Source organism: Mesoplodon mirus (assembly GCF_964341445.2).
Source record: "Mesoplodon mirus genome assembly, chromosome: 5".
NCBI classification, from domain to species: Eukaryota; Metazoa; Chordata; class Mammalia; order Artiodactyla; family Ziphiidae; genus Mesoplodon; species Mesoplodon mirus.
This window is the reverse complement of record NC_138980.1, coordinates 38,076,534-38,101,843: the sequence shown is the minus strand read 5'-3', so window position 1 is coordinate 38,101,843 and position 25,310 is coordinate 38,076,534. Positions and strand designations below refer to the sequence as shown.

Sequence of the window (25,310 nt, the reverse complement as noted above, 5' to 3'; positions counted from 1 at the left end):
CCCCTTCTCCTGGTCCTTTCCCCTCACCCTCATCTCAGTCAAGATGCCCTTCCCTGTGGAAAAAGGAACCCCTTATACTGCTGGTGGGAATGTGAATTGGTGCACCCACCATGGAGAATGGTACGGAGGTTCCTTAAAAAACTAAAAATAGAACTACCATATGATCCAGCAATCCCACTCTTGGGCATATCTGGAGAAAACCGTAATTCGAAAAGATACATGCACCCAATGTTCACAGCAGCACTATTTACAATAGCCAAGACGTGGAAACCACCTAAATGTCCATTGACAGATGAATGGATAAAGAAGATGTGGTATATATACACAATGGAATATTACTCAGCCATAGAAAAGAATGAAATAAAGCCATTTGCAGTAACCTGGATGGACCTAGAGATTATCATACTAAGTGAAGTAAGGCAGACAGAGAAAGACAAATATCATATGATATCACTTATATGTGGAATCTAAAAAAATGATACAAATGAACTTATTTACAAAACAGAAACAGACTCCGCGGACACAGAAAAGAAATTTATGGTTACCAAAGGGGAAAGGTGGGGAGGGATAAATTAGGAGGTTGGGATTAACATATACACTGTTATATATAAAATAGATAGTCAAAAAAAAAAGTCAACAAGGAGCTACTGTATAGCACAAGGAAATCTACTCAATATCTTGTAGTAATCTATAAGGAAAAAGAATCTGAAAAAGAATATATGTATATACATATATGTGTGTGTGTGTGTGTGTGTGTGTATAACTGAATCACTTTGCTGTACACCTGAAAATAACACAACATTGTAAACCAACTATACTTCACTTTAAAAAAAAAAAGAAAAGGGAATTCCCTGGCGGTTCAGTGGTTAGGACTCCGTGCTTTCACTGCAGGGGTGTGGGTTCGATCCCTGGTTGGGGAACTAAGATCCCACAAGCCGTGAGGCGTGGCCAAAAATATTTTTTTTAAATTGAACATAAATAAATGTAAATTAAAAAAAAAAGATGCCCCTCCCTGGTCACCTATGCCAAAGTCCCTTCATCCTCCTTGGCATCCCCTGCCCCGAGCTCTCACTGAGCATTAATCTCTAAGTTCTGCCAAAATTTCTTGTACACATTTCTTGGGTGTTGTCCCCTCCCCACCATCTCTGTGTCCACTGTCCTAATTTCGGCCTGTCATCTCTCCCTGGTCTCTGGCCCCCTGCCTCCGCCTCCTCCAATCCATCCACTTCCAGAAACAGATCTGACCGTTCTCTCCTTTGCTTAAAAACTACCCACGTGCATTGCAGGTGGGAACATAAAGTGGTGTAGCTGCTGTGGAAAAGAGTTTAGCACTTCCTCAAAAAGTTGAACATAGAATTACCATATGTCCAGCAAATCCACTTCTGGGTATCTACCTAAAGGATTGGAAAGCGGGGATATTTGTACACCTGTTTTCATAGCAGCACGATTCACAACAGCCCCAAAGTGGAAGCAACCCAAGCGTCCATTGATGGGTAAATGGATAAACACAATGTGGTCCATCCATACAAGGGAATACTATGTAGCCTTTAAAAAGGAAGGAGGGGCTTCCCTGGTGGCGCAGTGGTTGAGAGTCCGCCTGCCAATGCAGGGGACGCAGGTTCATGCCCCGGTCCTGGAGGATCCCACATGCCGCAGAGCGGCTGGGCCCGTGAGCCATGGCTGCTGAGCCTGCGCATCCGGAGCCTGTGCTCCACAACGGGAGAGGCCACAACAGTGAGAGGCCCGCGTACCGCAAAAAAAAAAAAAAAATTAAAAAATAAAAATAAAAAGGAAGGAAATTCTGACACCTGCTACAACACAGAGAAACCTTGAGGACATTATGCTCAGTGAAATAAGCCAGACACAAAAGGACAAAAAAATGTATGATTCCACTCACGTGAGGTCCACAGACAAGTCAAATTCCTAGGGACAGAAAGTAGAGTGGTGGGGGCCGGGGGCTGGGGGCGGGGAGTAGGGAGTGTTTTATGGGGACAGAGTTTCAGTTTGGGAAGGTGAGACACTTCTTGGGATGGATGGTTGCACAGTGTGAATCTGTTTGGTGCCACTGAACTGTACACTTAAAAATGGGTAAAATGGGGCCTCCCTGGTGGCGCAGTGGTTGAGAATCCGCCTGCCGATGCAGGGGATACGGGTTCATGCCCCGGTCTGGGAGGATCCCATATGCCGCGGAGCGGCTGGGCCCGTGAGCCATGGCCGCTGGGCCTGCGCATCCGGAGCCTGTGCTCCGCAACGGGAGAGGCCACAACAGTGAGAGGCCCGCATACCGCAAAAAAAAAAAAAAAAAAAAAAGGGTAAAATGATACATTTTATGCCATATATATACATACATATGTGTGTGGGCCTACAGGTGAATTTGGGGATGGCCACTCCCAGTTGGGGAAGCTCAGCCCGAGGCTGGGAGCACAGGTCATGGTGACAAGCTCAAGGCTGTTTCCGGCCCCAGCCCTGGCCATCCTGAGCATGGAAGGTAGGGCGAGGTGCCCCCTGAACCCAAAGATGACATACGGCTGCTTCCGAGAGAGGAAGGTTTATTGGTGTGACTGATCAAGGGTCATCAGTGCAGTGCTGCCCCTTTCCCGGGGGACAAGCCAGTCCAGTGTGTGGACCCTGGGGACTGGGGGTCAAGGGGGACCCCGGGGGGTCACAGGCATAGCAGTAGGCAGAGGGGCAGTGAGCTGCCCCCAGAGGGCCCGCCCCTAGTCCAGCCCAAGGGGGGACCCCTCTCGAGGTCCTCAGGCATCCGCAGATCTGGGGGCATCCTGCGGCGCACAGCTCCGGTGCCGGAGGATCGACTTCCCCTCCTCCTGCAGGGATAGGGGCGACCCCGCACATGACACACAGCCCGGGACACCGGCGCAGTCAGCCGAGTCTCCCCACCTTGTGGGGGGCCCAAACCGCCCACTCTCACCATCTCGGAGGCAGTGCTGGGGCTCGCGCCCTCTGGAGAGCCCCCTTCGTCCCGCGAGCAGTCTGGCCCCACGTCCTCCTCGTACTCAGTCAGGCAGTCCGACTCCTCCCCTGGAATGGCAGTGGGTGAAGTTGAGGGCGCTGGGGCGGGGCTGACCTCTCCAGCCACCAGTACACCGACCCCGGGCTCCTGGGGATGCCCTCAGCGCCCTCACCATCTGCGCAGCCGTCGGAAACAGAAACATAGCTCGTGGGGGGCTCGATCCGGGACACGATCTCCGCCAAGTCGGTGAAGCCGGAGCTGGGGAAGGCAAGCACCTGCGGGGAGGCGTGGGTGAGGCTCTCGGGGTCGTCTGAGGTCTGGGGGAGACCCAGAGGGGACTGGGGGCGGGGGATGTATTGTCAGAGTGGCCCCGCCGGAGAAGGAGGGCGCAGGCTTACGTCTGCACGGCGGCTCTCATTAAGATCTGCAGACCGTCGGTCCGTGAGCATCTTTTCAATGATGTCGCCCCGGCTCCAGCCCCCAAACACGGCCTTCCCGTACTGGTAGCCCACATCCTGCAGGAAACGAGGGGGGCTGGGGCCATGTCTGCAATCCCCGGGGGTGTTCTTCTCTGCCTCATCTTCTCTGCTTATCCCCACCCTGCCTGCCCCTGCCCTGGCCCCTCAAAAGCCTGATGCTCTGGCGGAGCTGGCATTTGAGACTACACTGATTTCAGAGTTGGCCATATGTAGCACACTCACCCCCATGTCCCCTATCCCGTGCCCCTGCCAGACATTACCAGTCACTCTTTGCACATTCTTTCCCACTCAGCCCCATGCAGTGTGCCAAGTACCAAATGATTCGAGATGGCGGCGTGCAGGCTTATTTCAAGGTCTGCAAATATGCGGTATATCCGTAAATATCATCATCTCCCATGCCCATAACAGACATCACTAATCCAGCATGGCATGCCTTCCCAGTGAGCCCAGAAAGGGAATCAGACATTTTTACTCAGGGCTCTGGGCAGCAGCTACTGATCATATTCTTTTCTTTCTTTCTTTCTCTTTTTTTGGCCACGCCGTGTGGCATGCGGGATCTTAGTTCCCTGACCAGGGATCGAACCCGTGCCCCCTGCAGTGGAAGCATGGAGTCCTAACCACCGGACCACCAGGGAAGTCCCAGCTACTGATCATTTTTAGTCGGCATGGGCTATGACATTTTTCTAGGTCAGTGGCACATTATACAGTGCTCGCTCCATCCAGTGTATCCCAGACTTGGCATTGGACATTACTAATTTTCATGGTTCTCATTCCCACCTACACAGAAACGGCATTAGAAATCTCTATAGTGTGCTTCAGGCAGCGCCGCTGGCACATATTAAGAAACTTAGTTCGCACATGCACACGTACATCCCCTTACCACACTCACTGCAGACATCACTGATTGATTACCGTTCTATTCCCCACAGATCCCAAATGCAGCCCTAGAATCCTTCCCTTCATGTTGTTCTGGGCTTTCAGTATTAAAGCTCTGCTGGCCCACCACACTGGCACCAAGTGGCTCCCACCCGCTCACATAGATCTGGTCGAACTTCCCGAAGTCCATGGTCTTGAAGCAGTCGATGGGTGGGCGCAGGTACTCGCAGTACGAGCTGGACTTCACGACCTCCAGCTGCCGCACGCAGGACACATAGGCCAGGCGAGACTGGATCTCGGCCATGTCTGGAACCTTGATCTTGTCTGCCCAGGGGTTCAGCCGCTTCCACAGCAGCCACCAGCCAGAGAGGCTGTCCCCATAGGTGCTGAGGTCTGTCTCATCCTGGCTTCCCACGTCGATGGCGATAACCGTCTTGGCACCCATGCTACGAGCAATGTCCGCTGTGGGTCAGGGGGGTCAGGGGGCTGTTCTCCACCAGGACTGAGGCAGGGAAGTTCAACCCAGCCCCACAAACACCAACATGCACGTGGTCACACACACAAAAAACCACAACATGTGAACAACATGCAGGCGTGCAAAGGGTATGGCTGTAGAGGCTGATGATGTGGAGGAGGGGACGGGTGTTGGAGCTTTTAGGTCTGGGGAACCAGGGCCAGAGGAGAAGATGGAGGCAGAGGGATAAAGTCACTGGGGAAAGAGACACAAGGTCAGACACATGGAGGACAGAGATATGGAAGGAGAGTAACACGGAGAGACAGATTATAGTAAGGACACCAGGAGGCAGAGATGAAGGGATCAGAGTCATGGAAACAGACGGAGGGTCAGAGATGCAGGAAGATGTGGGAATAAAGACATCGGGAGACAGAGCCGCAGGGAGAGAAATGCAGGGGACCAGAGACAGCAACAGACATTCGTGGGAGAGAGAGATATCAGGGGCCAGAGATACGGAAGGAAAGAGAATCCGGGTGGAAAGAGGGATCTTGAGGCTGAGACAAGGGACACAGAGCAAAGAGCTGGATCAAGGCGATTCAGGCAGCGGGACGGATGGGGTGAAGGGTGGGGTGATGGCACGGTGAGGAGGGTGCTATAGCCGTGGGTCTGTGTGCCCCACTGAGGGCCCCTGAGTGGGTCTGGGGGTGCCTGGGGGGACATTGACAGGGCCCTGTAGCCAGGTCCAGTCCCCAAAGACACCTAAGTCTCCATCAGACACTTTGCCCGTGTCCCTCACAAGCTTGTCTGTGTCTGTGTGTGTGTCTGTGTCTGTGTCTCTGTGTGTGCTGTACGCACCCCTATCAGGTATGTGCATGTCCCGTCTGTATGTCTGTGAACACAACCACCTCTGGGTGTGCTATGCCTCTGTACAGACACCCAGGACTGTTTGTATTCCTTTCCCGTGTCTAAGTATGTTTCTTTGTGCGTCCAATTGTGCCCATCCACCTGTGAGTCGGTACACACTTGCTCACGCACATGAGGTTGTGTGAGTACAAGTATCTGTACAGAATGCCTATGCAGGAGTTGGCAAGCCGTCTGTAAAAGGCCAGAGAAAAAATAATCTTGGCTTTGCAGGCCATATGGTCTCTGTTGCAACTACTCAGCTCTGCTGCACAGACATAGCCACAGACAAAGGATAAACGATTAGGTGTGGCTGTGTGCCAATAAAACTTTATTTACAAAATCAGGCAGGGGGCCAGATTTGGCTTGTGGGGTGCAGTGTGCAGATCCCTGATCTATGGGACCTCAAGCACCTGTGTAGCCAGCGTAGGTGTCTACTCATGTTTGCACGCCACTGGGTGTGTGGAATTTTAAGTTGCACCTCCCTGCCTCTCATCTGCATGCTTCAAGTGAGTGGGTATGAAAGAAAGCTCGTCGTGGAGGTGCCCCACCCACCTGCGTGTTTCCATGCTTGCCCTGTGTGTGCGCGTGTCAAATACAGCACATGGGCGCATCCTTCACCTGCACGCACACATGCCTGCCATGAGCTTGCCCGCGTGTCTGTGCATGGGGACAAGCAGGTGGCTACTTGCCTGGCAGGTTGTTGATGTAGCCACCGTCCATGAGGAGATGCCCGTCCTTGGGGTCACACAGTGGCGGCAGGTATCCCGAGAGTGTCATGCTGGCACGCACGTATCGCCACAGGGAGCCTGCCCGGCGGGACACAGACACAGACATGCACAGACACACTTGGAGGCCCGGCCAGCCCGGTGGGCTCGCTGACCCGGCACGTTGACGTAGCACCCGTCCACCAGCAGGTGCTGGTCCCTGGGGTCGCAAGACGGGGGCAGGTGGGGGCAGTGGGAGGCACTGGCCCGGATGTAGCGCCATACTTAGCCTGAGGGGACCGGTGTGAGGGGGTGAGGCGCCCAATGAGTCTCTTGGCCTCCTGCCCGCGAGGACAGACATACCTGGGGCCTCTGGGGCATTAGTGGGTGACGATTAGTGCTCAGCACTCAGGCCAGGAGGGATGGTCACTCATGTTAATAATGTCCCAGATGCTCGGCTGCCCCTCCCCCGCACCCATTCCCCACATGGCTACAGTGGTTTTGGTGGGGCTGGCTAGGGTACCCACCATCTTTGTGGACACGCATGGCCGAGGCGGTGATGTCCGTGGTCACGTTGAAGTACGGCAGCCACAGGTCCTACAGGGACAGAGACTGCGGTCCAGGAGGAGTGGGGACTCCTGTGGGGAGGGGCAGGGGAGGGGCAGGCATGGGGAAAGAGTGCACCTCGATCTGCTTGTCCTGGAAGACACGGTGGATGCTGCGGTTGAAGGCCGACCCCGTGAACATGGAGGTGACGGGGTAGGTGAGGTCCAGCACGGGCTCCAGAACTGAAGTCATGCTCTAGGGGCAATGGGCCAGCGGGGGGTCAAACAGGAGTCACTTGGGGGTCACTGACTAGGCAGTCCCTAAGGGGCCTGACTTCTCCAGCTGGGAGCTGGAGACTAGGGTCACTAGCCAGGAAGTCACGGGGGGGTCATCCAAGGCCCCGGAGGTATCTCTATAAAGGATCCAGGTGGGGTCCACAGGTTAAGACGGGAGGGTCAGGAGAAACCCAGAAGCCCTAGGGTGAGGTTTCAGGGTGCTCCTGGGGTGGGGGGACCCCCTCCCCGCAACACACACCTTGGCCCACTCCCGGGCCCGCTGCTTAGTGCGGCTGGCGCTCCGCTCCTCGGCGTACAAGGCCCCAATGAAGGAGCCGATGGACGTGCCGCCCACCAGGTCGACAGGGACCCCCGCCTCCTCTAATGCCTTCAGCACCCCGATGTGTGAGCAGCCCCTGCAAGGTGGAGACCCAGTGACCCTCTGGAGATCCCCTAAGCCCCACGCCCAGGATATCTTATCCCTTCTCCCTCACCTGCTAGGAAGGTGGTGCCGGCCCGCCCCTATGGGATCCGCCCAGGGAATCAGCTCTACCCCTCAGGGCCCCTGGCCCCGCCCCTGTCAGCGCTGACCCCGCCCCTCACCTGGCCCCGCCCCCGCCCAGCACCAAGGCGATGGTGTTGCCTGTGAGCACCCGCGCCAGGCGGGAGAAGTCGCTGTGCCGGTCAGCGCGCCTCGAGAAAACCTTCTCGTAGAGCTCGTGCTGGTGTGAATGGAAAGAGACGCGGCCCATGAGGATGCGGGTGTAGGAGGCGGCGTCTGGACCTCCAAGACACTGCCCTGGCCCCGCTGGTCTCCAGGCCACGCCCCTCCAGTAGCCATGCCCCTGAAAGGTCCTGAGAGCCCCTCACCAGCTTGGCGGGGCTGCGGCGCGAGAAGAGGCGACGCGGACAGCGCAGATGCAGGTGCCCCGAGCACCAGCTGCGCATGTTGAGCCACTCCACTGTGCGCGTGGGGCCCGGGCCCTCCTCGCGGTGCAGCAGGACCAGCTGCTTGAGGGCGCGCACCGCCGTGTTCTCCAGCATCTGCTCCAGCTTTGGGGTCGGGGGAGAAAGGGGAAGCACGGAAGTCACTCTCACCAGTGGTTTCCTCCCTGCCCCTCCCACACCTGGCCCCGTAGTTCCTGGTCACCTAGCCCCACCGGTGAGGGTGTGCACGTGGCCCGGCGCAGGCACCGGAGGGCAGGGATGGGGTCACTGTGAATGGTCTCCGGACCTGGCCAAGCGTGGGCTCCTGGTCGCCAAGGCCCACGATGAGGATGCAGTCGGCCTGGCGCAGGCAGCGCAGGGTCCAGGGCGTCAGCGATGCGTCTGTCTGGTAGAGCACGATGCGGTGCGTGTCCTCCTGCTGGGCCAGCCACCCTGACAGCCGGAATTCTTGGATGCTAGGATGGGGGCGGAGGAGCGTCATCCTGGGGCTGGTCAGGGGTCCCTGCCCTCAGGGACCATGTAGCTCCATTGCTCTGGGGAGGGGGACCTGGACATCCAAGCCCCACACGTCTGCATCCTCCAGGGGCGGATTCACTACACTGTCTCCAGTGACCAGAGGGATGGGGGGGCACATGTTCCTTGTTTCACAGCCTAGATCTCAAATGAGATCTGGAAGAATCCTACGCTTTGAGCTTATCCCTCGCGCCCCACCCTAACCTCCTGCACCCGCAACACACACCTGTCCAGTGCAGAGGCCCCCAGGCGTGCCCGGATGATGTCACTGTTGAGGAGAAGTGTGGGGCCTGGGGATGGGTGAGGAAGGGTGTTTAGGAACCCAGGTCAACGGAGCTGGAGGACCCTCCTATAAGACAATACCACCCACTCCGCTCCCACAGCCCTGTTCCAGCCCCCCAGCCCCACCTCTGACCCACCCAGGCGTCTCCATTCATTGGCCAATGCCCCCACCCACATGCACCTTGCCCCATGTAGACGGAAAGCCTGCCCTTGTCCACGACTGACCAATGGCTTGCAAAGCATGCTGCAGCTCCAGCATGAAGGCCACCATGGGCACCTCGGCACACACGGGCAGCACTGCCACCGTTGCCAGGTTGCTGGCTGGGTTGGTGAGCTCCGAGTGAGGGGGAACACCTAGGCCCGAACCTGCTGAGACCCCAAAGGATGGTATTTGCTGTGCAGTCCTGTGTCTGGAAAGGTCAACTCTCCTCTGCCTTCTCAGAAATCCCTGTTCCTTGTTCCTCAGCTGAGGCTTAGTGATGCCGTAGTGAAGGTCATGGCCTCAATCCTAGCTTCACAGCCTCAACCACTGTCCTTGATAAGACCTGGCTATCTGACCTTCAGTTTTGGCCCAATCTCCTCAGTGGCATCCATTACACAACTGTATAACCATTTCTGTTTTCCACTCCACCTGTGTGGACTGATCTGTGCCCCTACCCCATTCTGGCCTTGGGGCCTCTGTCCACTAAAGGGACTTGAACACAAAACTAGACGGAAATAAATATATTTTTGACACTGATTGCTTCTCAGCTTCTCTACTTACACTTTAGACCAAGCCATCAACCCCCATCTCTTGACCGGACTTCTCCCTGCCTTCTCTCCTCCAGTTCTTCCTATAACAGTCTGAACAAGTTCAAATGCCTTTCGACGGCTCCCAGTCCCTGCATGACTTGCCCCCCCCATTCCTCCCCCTCACTCACTTTCCTCCTTGAAGTGTTTCAACACCACCAAACCCTGTGTGCAGAGCCTTCAGAGTTCTGTCAGCGTCTGGCCCCATTTCATTTATCAAGTCTCAGCTCATTGTCCTCAGAAAAGCCTCCCTCCCTCTTCTAGTCATACCCCATCAAGACCCTATTTTGTTTTCTTCACAGTACATTATCCGACATTCTACTCTTTCTTTGTATTTTAAAAACTGTATCTTGCTTCTGAAGCTGTAAACCCTTCTAGGGGCTTTGTCTGTCTTGTGCATTCTCCAGGTTCCCAGAGGTCTGAGATTTTAAAGTCTCTGCCCCAGAATCACACCAAGGGTGGTCCTGGCAGCCGGGTGGGAGAGAACATGTATTTGTGTGCTTGGTGCAAGACTGGGGGAAAAGTGTATCGGGGAAGCCCCTGGGCATGGGGGCAGTTCTTGGCCACGGCTCACCCCCGCCCCTACCCTCAGGATCCAGGTGTCAGGGCTGATGGGGCAGAAGCCCCTGGGGAGAAAAGGAGAGTAGAGGTTGCCAGGCTGGTCCAGGGTCAGGTCACCATAACATAGAACCTCAGGTCCATATTTCTGCACATCTGGAATCTGACTCAATTTCCCAATGTATCCTAGCTGACGGAAACCACATCTCCCAGCATGCCCTGGGAAGGGAACCACCCCACCCCCACCCCCAGCATGCACTGGGACAGGGGCTATCTCCCAGCATTCACCGGGACCAGGAACCACATCTCCCACCAGGCTGGTAACCTATGAAGCCACTTTCCAACATGCCCTGGGCCCCAAACACCACCCCATAGACTACATTTACCAGCACACTTTAGTCTAGGTTTCCCCTTCCTAGTATGTGGACTCCATCCTCCAGCCAACCCTGACACCCAGAACCAAGCTTGCCCTAAAGACTCCTCCTCTCAGCACCACTGATACTTCAGATTCCATTAATAAGCCGGCCCTGGGTCCAGGACTCCGTTTCCCAGCATGCCCAAGAACCCAAACTGCAGCCCACAGCATGCACCGGAACTCGGATTCCCACTTCCCGCTTGAAGCCCCGCCCCGAGCAGGTTATACGCAGGACTCCACTTCCCAGCATGCCCTGGGTTCATGGCTCCCTCTCCTAGCTCGTTCTGGGCGTTGGACTAGATCCCTTAGCATTCCCGGGCGCTGGCCAGCTCTCACCTGGGAAGGGTCCTTGCAGCTGCTGCAAATTCCCCAGAATTTTCTGGCTCAGCAGGTGAATGAGGCGGGTCACGACCTGGGGCGTTGGAGGCCGGCGGTCCAGTGAGACTGGAGGAGCAATTCTGCACCACCTTTTCCTCCTCTACCAGGGTGCCTGGGTCCCTATTACCTGAGCCCCACCCCATGAGCCCCCAGGAGGCTTCACCTCCTTCCTAGGGCTCCACCCCCATCTAACCCCCCTCTCCACACATTAGGCCATGCCTTCTCTGGGTACCTGCCACCCCCACTCCCATCTGTCCAGCCCCTGTTAGGAGAACAGCCCACAACCCAGCGAGCTGCACCTGCGGGTATCGACGTTTGATGTGGCCCAGGGTGCCCTCCGGGAGTTTGGCCAGCTCTGTGTCGCGCACCGCGTGTACCGTCGTGGCACGTGGCTGCCTGGTCAGCGCCTCCACCTAGGGGACAGCGTGCCTGACCAGGGCTGCGTGAGCCAGGAGCTTGATAGGTAAGGGGGAGGACGACTGTGGGTGCAGAGAGGAGGCCCTACTGAGTCCCCCCCACCCCACCCCAACCCCCAGATGGGGGTGGAAAGAACCAAGCCTCACTACCCATCTCAGGGCTCTGAGGAAAGGGAGAGGACAGGAGAACAGGGATCCACACCAGCGGGGGTCCCCTCTTCTGATGTAGAGAGGTCTGGAGACTGATTCAGATCAGACTCACCACCCTGATGAGGTTGCCCCCATGGCCCCGCCCCATGGAAAGGAGCTGGGGAAAGTGGATTGCACAAGGTCATAGGTTGGGGAGGGAGCGTTCTCCACCCCCAACAGGTTACCCGGGATGAAGTGTATGTTGGGCGTGGGGGGAAACTGGACTGGGAGAGGTTAGAGGTCAGTGGGTGGGGCCGAGCTCACCACTCCTATGAGATCCCCACGGCCGTACTCGCCCACCAGCTCCTTCTTGCCGTTGCCACGCTGGATGACACTTCGCAGCCGCCCATTAAGCACGATGTAGGTGCAGTCGGAGCGGTCGCCCTGCCTGGGGTGGGGGTGGGAGGGGCGGGTCAGACAGGGTAGGGGTCCTCGTAGGCAGGGCCTGAGGGGAGAGGTGGGGGCGGGGCCTGCACCTGTACAGTGCGCGTCCTGCCTCCACCGCTGTCCAGTCGATGGCGAAGTCCATCTGGCGCACGAAGGGCGACATCCTTGCGGCCACGGTCTGCGCGGCACTCAGCACTACACTGGGCTGTGCACGCATGATCCTGTAGGCGAAGGGCAGGGGGGCATGGGCCGGGGGCGCCGGTGACACGGGTGACAATGCAGGTGACACGGGTTTGAGCCCTTAGGGAGTGGAGAGGGTGGGTGATGGCCTGGAGGTGGGACAAGAAGAGCTCAAAGCTTCCTTGGGAAACTGTTGGCTGTTCAGAGGGGTGGCCTCATGCAGGGCAGAATAGAGTTGGTCAGGGCTGCCTGAGCGTCACCCCCACCCCAATATGGGGCCCAGTCATACTCATAGAAGTCGGACTTGGAGATCCGCAGGAAGGTGCAATCACGCTGGGCTCGCAGTGTGAAGATGAGGGGCTCGCCGGTGAGCACGGCCAGCTGTCCCACCAGCTCCCCAGGCTGCACCACGAACAGGCACACATCTTCGGCCTTGTCGATCATGCGCTGGTAGACGTGCAGGCAGCCCCAGAGCACGAAGTGTAGGCTCACATCCTGTAGGGCAAGGGCCAGGAGATGGGCACAGGGGCACCACCTCACCCACAACTCAGGTCAGTGCACTCCGGAGGAAAGGTTAAGGAAGGAAAAGTTGGAGGGAGTGAAGGCTTTCCATAGCACTGAGCTGAGCAGCATATGTATCTATATTACCACTCAGCACCCAGAGCAGACATTGCTAATGGATCACCCAACTCAGCCCAGATTAAGGCCCATGAATTCTTTTCAACACAGCCAGCAAGAGCCAACGAAGACTGGCTACACAGGAGCATGGCTGAGCTTAGAGCCTCTTTGCTTGTGCTGGGCAACTGCATAGCTACATGGAAAAGAATAAAGTTGGATTCTCACCTTATGCCATATTAAAATGGATCAAGGACATGAATCTGAGAGCTTAAACTATAAAACTCTTAGAAGATGGGACTTCCCTGGTGGCGCAGTGGTTAAAAATCCGCCTGCCAATGCAGGGGACACGGGTTCGAGCCCTGGTCTGGTAAGAGCCCACATGCCGCCGAGCAACAAAGTCCACGCACCACAACTACTGAGCCTGCATGCCACAACTACTGAAGCCCGCGCACCTAGAGCCTGTGCTCCGCAACAAGAGAAGCCACCACAATGAGAAGCCGGTGCACCACAACGAAGAGTAGCCCCCACTCACCACAGCTAGAGAAAGCCCATGCGCAGCAACGAAGACCCAACACAGCCAAATACATACATACATACATAAAACTCTTAGAAGAAAATATAGGGGTCAATTATGGTCACACTGAATTTGGCAACAGAATCTTGGATATGATACTAAAAGCCCAAGCAACAAAATGAAAAATAGATAAACTGGACTTCAACAAAATTAAAAACTTTTGAGTTTCAAAGGGCACTATCAAGGAAGTGAAAGGACAACACACCGTATGGGAGAAAATATTTGCCAATCGTATATCTGCTAAGGGTCTGGTATCCAGAATATGTAAAGAATTCTTACTACTCAGTACTAAAAAGACAAATAACCCAATTAAAAAATGGGCAAGGGCTTCCCTGGTGGCGCAGTGGTTAAGAATCCACCTGCCAATGCAGGTGACACGGGTTCGAGCCCTGGTCCAGGAAGATCCCACATGCCGCGGAGCTACTAAGCCTGTGCACCACACCTACTGAGCCTGCGCTCTAGAGCCTGCGAGCCCCAACTACTGAGCCCGCGTGCTACAGCTACTGAAGCCTGCGCCTAGAGCCAATGCTCCACAACAAGAGAAGCCACTGCAATGAGAAGCCCACACACTGCAATGAAGAGTAGTCCCTGCTCTCCACAACTAGAGAAAGCCTGCGTGCAGCAATGAAGACCCACTGCAGCCAAAAATAAATAAATAAAATAAAATTTAAAAAAATGGGCAAAGGCTCTGAATAGACATTTCTCCAAAGAAGATATATGAATGGCCAGTAAGCCCATGAAAAGATGCTCAACATCATGAATCATTAGGAAAATGCAAATCAAAACCACAATGAGATGCCACTTCACACCCACTAGGATGGCTTGAATCAAAAAGTGTTACCGAGGATGTAAGAAACTGGAATGCTTACACACTGCTGGTGGGACTGTAAAATGATACAGCCACTGGGAAACAATCTGGCAAAAATTTTAAAAGTCCTCAAAGAATTAAAAATAGAGTTGCCGGGACTTCTCTGGTGGCACAGTGATTGAGAATCCACCTGCCAATGCAGGGGACACAGGTTCGATCCCTGGTCTGGGAAGACCCCATATGCCACGGAGCAACTAAGCCTGTGCACCACAACTACTGAGCCTGTGCTCTAGAGCCCGCAAGCCACAGCTACTGAGCCCACATGCCGCAACTAATGAAGCCCGTGTGCCTAAAGCCTGTGCTCCACAACAAGAGAAGCCACTGCAATAAGAAGCCCGTGCACCACAACAAAGAGTCGCCCCCACTCACTGGAACTAGAGAAAGCCTGCATGCAGCAACAAAGACCCAACGCAGCCAAAAAGAAAAAGAAAAAAAATAGACGTGCTATATGACCCAGCAACCCAACTCCTAGGTATCTACCCAACAGAAATGAAAACGTGTCCACAAAGATATCTGCACATAAACGTTCATAGTCACGTTATGCCTACTAGCCAAAAGGTAGAAATAACTCAATGTCCATCAACTGATGAATTAAGAAGCAAAATGTGGTCCATTCATACAATGGAACAGTAGTCAGCCATAATAGAATGAAGCAATGACACATGCCACAACATGCATGAACCTTGAAAACAGCATACTAAGTGAAAGAAGCCCAGACACAAGGGGTCACATATTGTATGATTCCATTTATATGAAATGTCCAGAACGGGCAAATCTATAGAAACATAAGATTAGTAGTGCTTAAGGCTGGGGCTGTTTAGGAGGTAGGAGACTGATGGCTAAAGGGTATAGTGTTTCTTTTTAAGGTGATGCTCTAAAGTGCACAGTGGTGATGGTTGCACAACTATGTGAATATACTAAAAACCACTGAATTGTACTCTTTAAATGGGTGAATCGTATAATGCATGAATTACGTCTCTAAAACTATCACCAAAAAAAATCCCCTTTGGGAAGTTCCCTGGTGATCTAGAGGTAAGGATTCGCCACTTTCACTGCTGGAGCCCGGAGCCTGGCTTCAGTCCCTGGTCAGGGAACTGAGATCCTGCAAGCCATGCAGTGCATCCAAAAAAAAACCCAAAAAAATCCCCTTTGCTCCCAGTTCCCTTGTTCCACTCCATCCCTGTTGACTTCCTTTTGTTTCCTACAGATGGAATAGCTCTACCACAGGACATTTGCACAAACTGTCCCCTCTGCATAGAATGCTCTTTCTTTTCCCTTGCACCTAGTTAATTCATCCTCATCCTTCCTCCTTCTCTGGAGGTCACTTCCACAGAGACACTGCCCTGACTAAACCAGACGTTGTGGAGCTGAGAACATTTCCTTTGTAGCACTAAGCACATATGATTTAGCAACAATTTCTGTAATCCTTTGACTGTAATGTCTGTCAGAACTGTGAGCTTCCCAAAGGCAGGGGGCCCCACTGGTGTTTCTTGCCTCTGCAACAACCCTGGGACACAGCAAACGTCCCTCTCCCCTCTGGTTAGCCTGCCCAGCTGGACGCCTCTCTGTCCCACCCTTTCAAATAAGGAACTGAAACTGCCCAGAGGCAGAAAGATTCCTTCCTCATTCATTACACAAACCTGTCTGACACACCACAAAGCCCCAAATGAGTGCCAAAACACTGCAAGGATCCCTGGGAGAGGCACAGGCCCAGGAGACATAGACACATGCTGGAACCTTCCAAGATAGAATTCCCAGACTGGGCTTGGGATATAAATGGGAGTGACTAATAGTAGGCTGCCATTTGTCCTCAGATTGGGAAGCATGTTTTTTTTCACTGTAGGACTTCTCAGAGCCTTGAATATGCTAATAATGCCCACTGGGAGCTGCCAAGAAGGGGTAAAATAACCTGTGTTTCTCCAACATGTTGCATGCAGACCCCTTGTGATATGGCTGCTCCATGAAATACACTTGGGGAAATGTTTGTGGAAAGCGGGGTTTCTCAACCTTGGCAACACTGACATTTTGGACTGGATAATTCTGTCGTAGGGGGACTGGTCCACGCAGTCTTGCATCCCTGGTCTCTAACCCATTAGTTGACAGTAGCACCCTCCCAAGTCAATCAAAACTGTCTTGACGTTGCCAAACGTCGTTGACAGTGATGGTGAAAACGACTGGTGTAAAGTTTCAGAGGGGGGCACAGCAGACCAGCTCTGTCCCTAACAAAGTCCTGAAGACCCCGAGGAGCCTGGTGTGTTATAGCAGGCTGGGCTGGGGCTGGGGCCGGGCTGGGTTGAGCCCAGCAGAGGCTCCCAGATAAGCAGGGGCCCCGGGCCCCTGCAAGGGCCATGGTGTGACCACACTTCCTCAGCCAGTCCCCCAAGTACCTCAAACAGCTGGCACAAAACTTCCCCTGCAGAAAGGAGCCCACCCTGCCATGAGCATGGCCACTCAACTGATCACGTGATAGAACAACCACCCTTAAATCAACCATATGCCAATAAAAATTAAAAACAACAATAACCACCCAGTCAGCTAATAGCTGGGCCACCCCCAGCCCCTCCCCCAAGCCCAGGGTTCCTCCCCTGAGCCTGGGGCGGTGCTGTGGTCTCAACGCCTAAGTCACGTCACCCCTACTGTCACCCCCACCCCATCCCCCCCCCTGACTGGGAGCTGCTGCTCCAACCCTCCCCCGGCCTGTCACCCTTGCAAACCCTAGTAGCTGCGAACTGAGTATTTCCTGTTTCATCCTCACAACAATTCTAGCAGATAGTTACGACACTCATTCCGCAGGCGAGGAAGATGACAAGTTTCTAGATGATTCACCCAAGGTCACACAGGGAGTCAGGGCAGAGTCCGGATTTCACCTTTGGCTTCCTCCCTAACCCTCCTCCTCTGTGCTCCTGGGCTGTGATGTCACAACGGGTCTCAGTTTCCCCGCCTGGAGAATGGACGGATTAGTGGGATGCACAGTTTCCCACACCTGTGTGTCGCCAGGAGGCACTGAAATCCAGCTCGTGGCGCTAGTTCCCAGCCTCCAGGTCCAGGTTCTGACCTGCACCCAGTTACTGAGTGCCCCCATTCCAGCAGGGACCCAGGAATGAGAAGCAGACAGAGCATCAGAGTATGTTGTAGAGTTGAAAGGTCAGAAAATGGACAGGGAAGAGAAATCTAGGGGTGGGGGTCCTAGTGTAAAAGGTTCAGGGGTTAGAGGAGAAAGGTCAATATGTCCAGAGGACATGGGGAGGGAGGGCTGTGAGTCAGAGTCATAGGATCCAAAGGTCAGGGGTTGGAAATCATATACTGGGAGGTCTACATCTAAGGTGAAAAGGCAAGGATCAGAGATCAGAGACAGAGGTCTTGGGTCAGGGCCGCATGATCAGAGTTCAGGGCTCAGCCTCACCTGGTCCCCCTGGCGGGCAATGATGGTGCCGGCTTTGGTGTGATGCAGCAAGACTCGGCTATTCAAAAGGGAGGGGTCCTGGGGAGGAAGGAAAGGGGGTTGAGACTGGCCCAGCCAGGCCTTCCACCCCCAACCTGGTCCCCCAGACACCCTCAGCTGCCCACCTCGATCCGCATCAGCTTGGCCAGCTCTCGCTTCGCCGCCTCAAAGATGCTGCTCGTCTGGCGGCCCTGGTAGGGCCCGAAGGGGCACCCGCCAGTGGCCGACTCATCCTCACAGTAGCTGTATTCACAGGCGCCGGCTGGCTGCTCCCGGGGCTCCTGAGTAGGGGTCTGTGTGGGGCAAGGCCTGTGATCTCCCTGCTCCCACCCGACCTTCCTCCTCGGGGGACTCCACCTGTGGCCAGACCAGGGTCCCAGGAGGGGACTGGGGTGGGGTGGAGGAAGAGGGCAGGGCCTTACCCGAGCCGGGGCTGCCTGGGGCCCCCATGAGGCCTCTTCCTGCAGGGACACGGAGATCCGGCCCCGCTCATATGCCATGTCAAAGTCCGAGCGAGGGCCGCCCTGCAAGCCTGCAGTGGGCAGGGGGCAATAAATGCAATAAAGATGAGAGTGACCATAGCTGGAGTCTAGGCAAGCACTACCTATGTACCCGAGGCCACGGCTACACAGACGTGACTAATCGATCACCGCTCTAGCCCTCGCAAGCCTTCTCACCACAGTTGGGAGGGCACCATCTCCACGACTACCCACAAAAAAAGGACATGAGTATGGGCTTCCCTGGTGGTGCAGTGGTTGAGAGTCCACCTGCCGATGTAGGGGACACGGGTTCGTGCCCCGGTCCGGGAAGATCCCACATGCCGTGGAGCGGCTGAGCCCATGAGCCATGGCCGCTGAGCCTGCGCGTCCGGAGCCTGTGCTCCGCAACGGGAGAGGCCCCAACAGTGAGAGGCCCGTGTACCACACACACACACACACACACACACACACAAAAAAAGACATGAGTAAGTGCTGCCAATATTCCCATTTCACGGATGAGAAAAATCAAGACTGGCAAGCCTGCATCCAACCCAGAAATTCCATGGCCTCCCCCCACTCCACTTGGCGCCCCAAACCTGAGATGTCCACTGGCATCGAGATGCAGCGACTCAGCAAGGGGGCCGAGGGGGCTTCCAGGGATGTGGGCTTCACTGGGTCCCCTGGGGGAGATGCGTGTTCAGGCTCCTGCCCCTCAGAGCGCCCAGGACTGGGGGTGGGGAGCTGCAGGTGGCCTGGGGAGGGGTCAGCTCAGAGTCCCTGGGGACTGGGGGACTAGGAAAAGTGATTCCAGTGGGCCCAGGGGACTGAGGCCAGGGGTCCTGGGGGAGTCAGACCTGGGTACCTAGCTAAGCGGGTCCCTGGGGGGCTGGGCAGGTCAGGTGGGAGTATCTGAGGAACTGAGACAGGCATTGAGGGGCAGAGCCTGGGCTTCTTGGGAGTGGGCTGGGCCAGCCTACGGTTCCTGGGGGTCAGGCAGCGGTCATCTTGGGTACCTGCAGTTCCAGGCAGTGGGGCCCCGGTGGGGTCAGGCGGCCGGCCAGGCGTCTCCCTCGCCTCCTCAGTAGCAGAGGTGCTGACGATCCGCTTGGAGCCACGCACAGGGCTGGTGCGGGCTGGGAGGCCTGGGCTGGGGAAGAGGCGCAGGGGCTGGATCTCCTGGGGGCAGAGGGGATCCTGTGGCGTGTCCGGGGAGGCCCACGCCACACACCCCTCCGGCCCCTGGTGCTCTCCACGTAACTCACATGGCTGAAGAGCTCATTGGTCAGACCCAGGTAGTTGTGAAGTGCCAGGAAAGTGACCCGCTGCAGCCTCACCATGATGATCTTTGGGGGCATGGTCGTCAGAGGAGGGGGCCAGGGAGAAAGAGGGTGAGCCCCAGCACTTAGCAATAAGGGGGCGGGGCCATGGATGGGGAGGTGGAGATGGAGCTAAGGTCAGAAGATCAAGGTTGGAGCAGGAAGGGGCTGGGCAGGGCCCTAGGAGCCAGGGAGAAACCGACAATCAGTCGGCAGAAACCTGGGGACGTGGGGTGGAGGCAGCTCGTGGGAGGAGTGAGGGAGGTCCGGCTGCTCAGGGCCGATAAGCACAGCTTCAGTGCCTGTTGGCTGCTGGGTCCCAGCCCCCAGGAGCCTGTGATGGGTGGGGGGTTATGGAAGGAAGTGGATGGCCCGCTGACCTGCACTACCCGCACCAAGCTCTCGGGATACTTGGTGAAGACGGCTGAGAAGGCCTCGACTGGAAGCCGCAGCACCGTGGAGTCTCGGGCCGCCCGAGCGGACACAGTACGCTGGGGGTGCTGGTGACCCTGGGGGTGCGGGGGGCACAAGGAGAATCAAGGTCAGGGGCTGTGAGAGCCCCCCTTCCTGCTCCCCCCCGACCCCACCTGATGCCACTGCCTTGAGGGACCACTGGCAACATCAGGGACGCATCAGAGATGGGGGCCCTGGGGGTGACCCTCTCCACCCCAGCCTGGTGGGTGTGGCCTCCCACCCAGCCTCCCCAGCCCCCTCCGTACTGGTCACTCACGGTGATGACATCTAGGATGCTCAGAAGGCTGTTGACACTGTCTCCAGGAACCACTTCCTTCACCACACACTCCTTCCCATCCTGAGACACGGGGTGGGAGAGGGGTCACTGACCAGTGCTGCCCCTGCTGCCAGCCCACGTCCCGCCCCCTGACCACGCCCCTGGTCCTCATTCTCCCTCGGTGATCACTGACACCCGGACCCCACTGAACCTTCCGACCAGCAACACTAACCATAACCGGTGACTGTGCAGACCACCCCAGATGCCCTTGGACACCCGTTCCCAACTCCTGCCTGCACATCTCATAAGACCACCAACCCTGGGAGTTCCCTGGTGGTCTAGTGGTTAGGATTTGGCGCTTTCACTGCCGTGGCCTGGGATCAATCCCTGGTGGGGGAACTAAGATCCCACAAGCTGCGCCTCGCGGCGTTGCCAAAATTAAAAAAAAAAAAAAGCCCACCAACCCTGCTGACCAAAAGCACTGCCTGTCCCCAGTGACCGCTGCACCACTGCTCATCCCTGCCACCCATCTCACTGTGGTGCCCCCCGGAGCGGGAGCCCACTCACAGGAGCCGGCAGACAGAGCTCCAGCAGCCCATCCTGCACCACGTAGATGCTGGCATCGGGCTGGCCTGGCCGGAAGACGTAGTCACCCTGGCTGAGCCGCTGGAAGACCATGTGCCGGCACAGCTCCAGGAAGAGCGGCTTCTCAAAGTGGCCCAGCACCCTGTTGGATAGGGACCGGGGAATGGAGAGATGCAGGAGATGCAGGAGGTCAGGTCAGCCCCAGCTCTGCAGCCCCCTGCCTGCACCCTGACACTGACCGGACGTTCTTGAGCATGTAGAGCACCTCAGAGGGCAGGTGGGAGTTGGCCAGGTCGCCCTCCGTCAGGTCAGCCTCCAGCACCGCAGGCGGGGGCTCCTTCCGCTGCAGCGTTGGCGCCTCTTTCTGGATGCGCAGGATCCTGGTGGGAGGAGAGGGGAGCGAGGGGGTGGGGGGTGAAAAGCAGGGAGGGGGCTCAGGAAGACCTGAGACCCCCCACAGAGCCCTCCCCTGGGGTCACCAGAGCAGGGCTCAGCAAACTCTGGCCCACTGGCCAAATTAGGCCAGCCACCTCCTTTTGTAAATAAAGTTTTATTGGTACGAGCTATTAATACATTCATTCATTTACATATTATCTGAGGCTGCTTTAATGCTACAACAGCAGAGTTGAGTTCTTGCAGCAGCGTTGCGTGCAGCCTGCAAAGCCCCAGATGTGGCCCAAAAAAGAAAAAAGTTGCTGACCCCTGAAATAAAACCCTGAGGTCATCCTTCACTAGTCACAGGCTCTCTAGATGGACCCTCTCATTAAGCAGACCCCTGACACAGCTTCCAAGATATGGGCAGACCCCAGAAAAGCACCTCTGTTCACCATGGGACCCCACATATTGCACGCCTCCATCATGTAGCCTCCGTCATGTAGGCAGAGCCTTGGGGTAGCTTCCGTTATATCAGGAGACCCCAGATACAGCCTCTCTAATCCTTGTAAAAATCCCTGAGATAACCCTTCCTCCCCAGTCTCAGACAATCCTGAGATAGCCTCTCTGATGGTCACAGAGACTCTTGAGATAGCCCTGGTTATGTGCAGAGAATCCAGATACAGCCCCTCTGCTAACCATGGACCTAGGAGAGCTCCTCCCTGGAAGTCACAGTTGCTACTGAAGACAGTCCTTCCACTAGTCACAAAATGCTCAAGATAGACCCTCTAGAATGAGCTTAAACTGAGTTAAACTCCACACTACAGAGAAATCCAGGAACAACTCCTCTTCTGATCAGGAAGATCCTTGGGCTAGCCCTTGCCGAGGTCACAGAGAGCTGAGATAGCTCTCTCAAGGTCAGGCAACATCACGGTAGCTCCTCAAGGGTGTGCAGACACTGAAATCGCTCTCAGGGGGTGGACAGACCCTCAATTAATTGTGGAAGATCTAGAGATAGCCCTTCTACTCAAGTCCTAGAAAGCCATGGGATAGCACACCTGTTGACCATGGACACCCATGGAATGGCCCCTCAGTGCGAAGAAACACTTGAGACAGACCTTCAAAATAGACTCTGTGATGTCAGGAGACCCCAGAGCCAGCTCCCAACTTGGAAAGATCCCTGAGAGAGCCTTCCTCAGAGACCCTGAGGGAGCCCTTTGCTGATGACATGCCCTGACATGCCCTTCCCGTGTCTCTAGTGCCGAAAGATTCTTGAGATGACTCCTAGGGAACAGAACCCCCTAACACAGCCTCCGTGTAGTTTGGGAAAAATCCAAGGGAGGTGACATAGAGAGATGTTTTCTGATGCAGAGAGATTGCTGAGATAACCCTTAGGGAACAAAAGCCAGAGATAGCCCCTCCTGCAGGTCCCAGTAAGACCTGCGATAACTCCAGTGAGACTCTGGAATAAACCCTCTCGTGTGGGGAGACCCCAGACTTGACCCCTAAGGGTATGACAAGACATCCGAGATAGTGCCTGGGGATTAAATAACTCACGGATGCCCCTGTGGCAGGGAACATCACTGAGAGAGCCCTCAGGTGATACAGACAGCCTGTCTGGTGGGGGAGAGCTCTGAAATAGTCCCACTGGCATGGAAAGACTCCTAAGACAGTCCGTGGGGTTCAAAGAAACCTGAGATACACCCTTCGGTGTGGGATGATCACTCAAAAAGCCCTGGACAGCCCCACGTACACCTAGCACAGCCTTACTTCTTAGCAATGTTGAGCATCTTAAGTTTCTTCTTCATGCGTGGCCGGGAAGTGGTGGAGACGGAGGCGTCCACCAGCGAAGAAGTGGATTGTGATACCTGGGAGGATTAAGGTGGGGGGGGGGAGGAATGCGTCAACTGCCAGTTCAGACCCTAGGGAAGAGGGGGGCAGATCCAGAGGCCCTTGATCAAGGAGGGCGGCCGGCTTACTAAGAAGTATAACTAGGGAAAGGGCAGGATCTCTGTGCGGCCAGTGGGAGCCCCAGGGGGTCCCAGACTCACCTTCCGCATAATCTTCCGGCCATAGAAGAGCACTTTATCTCTCTTCCGGAATCGATACCGCGGGCCATCCGGGGCTGGGGTTTCTGGGGATAAGTGCGGAGAGGGGCATTCTGAGCTCTACGCACACTCCGCACGGCCAGAGATGGGGACGCCGCGGCAGGCTCCAGCAAATCCCATCTCTACTGCCTCAGGGGCCCGGATAATTTCAGCTTCCCATCCCTCAGCACTCCCAGAAGGCCCTCCGGGTCCTCACTCGGCACTCGAAGCCTCCGCACCAGCAGGAGGATGAGCACGGCCGTGACCAGCACCGCGACTCCAGCCCCGATCATCACGCCCAGCACCTGCGGGACGAACGGCACTGGCTGCGCATCGCATACCCGCTCCGCCAAGCCTTCCCCGGGGGCCGGGACGCCCGGGACCTCATCGCACCGAGCCAAGGCCGCACTCGAGATCGCAGTCGGCCCGGGCCTCGACGTCCCCATCTGCAAAATGGGTCAGCGCTGCCCCCTCCCCTGGGGAGCAACGCTTTCTGGAGGCTCGGCGGCCCACAGTGCACACCGGGAAACGTAGTTCCGCCTGAACAGAAGCAGACTGGTTCTCGCGGGACCGCGATGATGCGCGCTGAGCACGTCGGGAATTGTAGTCCCCGCAGCGCCACACAAACCCCCAACCCTTACCATTCCGGTTTGCAGCGGCGCCTCCATCAGTTGTTTCAGGCTGGGCGGCAGGTCTGGTAGTTCAGACTCCTGGGGAGTAAGACGCAGGACGAACCCGGGCAAGTCATCACTCTGGGCCCGCCCCTCCGCTGCTGCAAGCCCTGCCCCCTTCGTACCCACGGTCGGGGCGGCTTCTCCGCAGGCCTGTGGGCGACTGAAGGGGCGCTGCGGAGCAGAGGGGTGGGGCAAATTGACCTCGGGGCCCGAGCTAGGGAGTAAGGTGGGTCCCCGGGTCCCCACCAGGCCCCCCTTACCTACTTATCCAGACCCGCCCTGGGGCCAAAGGGCAGCCGGCCGGGCACCCACTGTTAGCAGCCAGCGAACAAGTCCCTGAAGGGGCACGGCTCTCTCCAGCAAGTGGCCCCCTCCCCAGTCTCTGCAGGATTGATCAATCCTGATCCACCGGTCCCTAGATCGCACCCCAGCACCCCCTGCGAAGACTGGATGCCCGCACCCCGCGAAAACTGGGCCCGAGTCATGGGGCCGGGGAGATGCCTGGCTCCCGGCCCAAGCCTGGCCCCGGGGAGACAGAGGCTGGGGCACGCGGGAGTGCAGCCGGGAGCTCCTTCACAAGGGGTCGTGGTACAATGCCGAGGTCTCAGTAGCATCCTGGGACGCTCGGAGTGGGGTGGGCTCGCAAAGTATTACTGGGTGATGCTAGAGATTTACTGTCACGTAATAGTAAAGTTATGGGGTCTCTAATGGTGCGGAGCATCACTGGGTCTCCAGGAACGATGCTGGCGCCATTGCTGGGAGACGTAACCAGGGACGCTGGAATTACGGGTGTGTGTGTGTGGGGGTCACTAGGAAGTTGCCGAGAGATTCTGAGGACTATAGGACTATTACTGGGAAAACCGGGAGCTGGTTGGGCACGCCCCTGGAATCGTTCGAGCATGATACTGAGGAATGCTGGAATATTACTGAGACTTTTCTGGGAGGCTAAGGCTGTTTCTGGCGCCATTCGAGTATTAATGGAAATTTGGGGGAGTCACTGGGTCCTTGAGACATTACCTGTAAAATTCACGGGGGACTAGTGCCCTTCCACCCTAGGGTGCACCTGGCTACCGGTGCGAAAACACCTGCCGGAAGCTGGGGGGTGGGGGGGATGGGAGAGTCAGAAAGTCAAGAGCTACCGGGAATCGGTGGAGGACACACCTTGGGAAAGCCGAGGGCTCGCTAACAACCCGCGAAGGGACGGGGCGAAGAAAACCCGGACTCACCCAAAGGGCCGCAGCCGGGGTCCACTCTGCGCCAACTCCTTTAGCGTTCTGCCCAGCGCCGCAGGCGCGGCCCCTT

The 25,310-nt window shown here is 56.2% G+C and overlaps 1 protein-coding gene across 8 annotated transcripts; it reads right to left on the bottom strand.

Annotated features, from left to right (window-relative positions):
• Nucleotides 1-2,541: 2,541 nt before the first annotated feature.
• PNPLA6 (patatin like domain 6, lysophospholipase) lies at nucleotides 2,542-25,287 on the bottom strand. Of its 8 annotated transcripts, none has more exons than XM_082621090.1 (34): nucleotides 25,235-25,287; nucleotides 23,976-24,044; nucleotides 23,552-23,639; nucleotides 23,299-23,381; nucleotides 23,018-23,115; nucleotides 21,115-21,255; nucleotides 20,858-21,017; nucleotides 20,291-20,371; nucleotides 19,941-20,069; nucleotides 19,507-19,587; nucleotides 19,258-19,420; nucleotides 18,841-18,924; nucleotides 18,188-18,297; nucleotides 17,891-18,058; nucleotides 17,727-17,804; nucleotides 12,553-12,758; nucleotides 12,173-12,304; nucleotides 11,961-12,084; nucleotides 11,391-11,504; nucleotides 11,050-11,125; nucleotides 9,177-9,320; nucleotides 8,896-8,959; nucleotides 8,443-8,611; nucleotides 8,079-8,261; nucleotides 7,812-7,930; nucleotides 7,468-7,624; nucleotides 7,072-7,188; nucleotides 6,915-6,984; nucleotides 6,373-6,489; nucleotides 4,487-4,788; nucleotides 3,370-3,486; nucleotides 3,144-3,246; nucleotides 2,930-3,039; nucleotides 2,542-2,825 (listed from the first exon to the last, which is right to left on the bottom strand). In XM_082621090.1, exons 2-34 carry the CDS (start codon nucleotides 24,000-24,002, stop codon nucleotides 2,754-2,756), a joined length of 3,987 nt encoding a protein of 1,328 aa, XP_082477216.1. In that variant the 5' UTR covers nucleotides 24,003-24,044; nucleotides 25,235-25,287; the 3' UTR covers nucleotides 2,542-2,753. The 8 variants fall into 8 exon arrangements, with proteins under 8 accessions (XP_082477216.1, XP_082477219.1, XP_082477218.1 ...); XM_082621093.1 differs by having other exon boundaries at nucleotides 9,177-9,317; nucleotides 17,891-18,046; XM_082621092.1 differs by lacking the exon at nucleotides 25,235-25,287 and having other exon boundaries at nucleotides 9,177-9,317; nucleotides 23,976-24,041.
• Nucleotides 25,288-25,310: the final 23 nt, after the last annotated feature.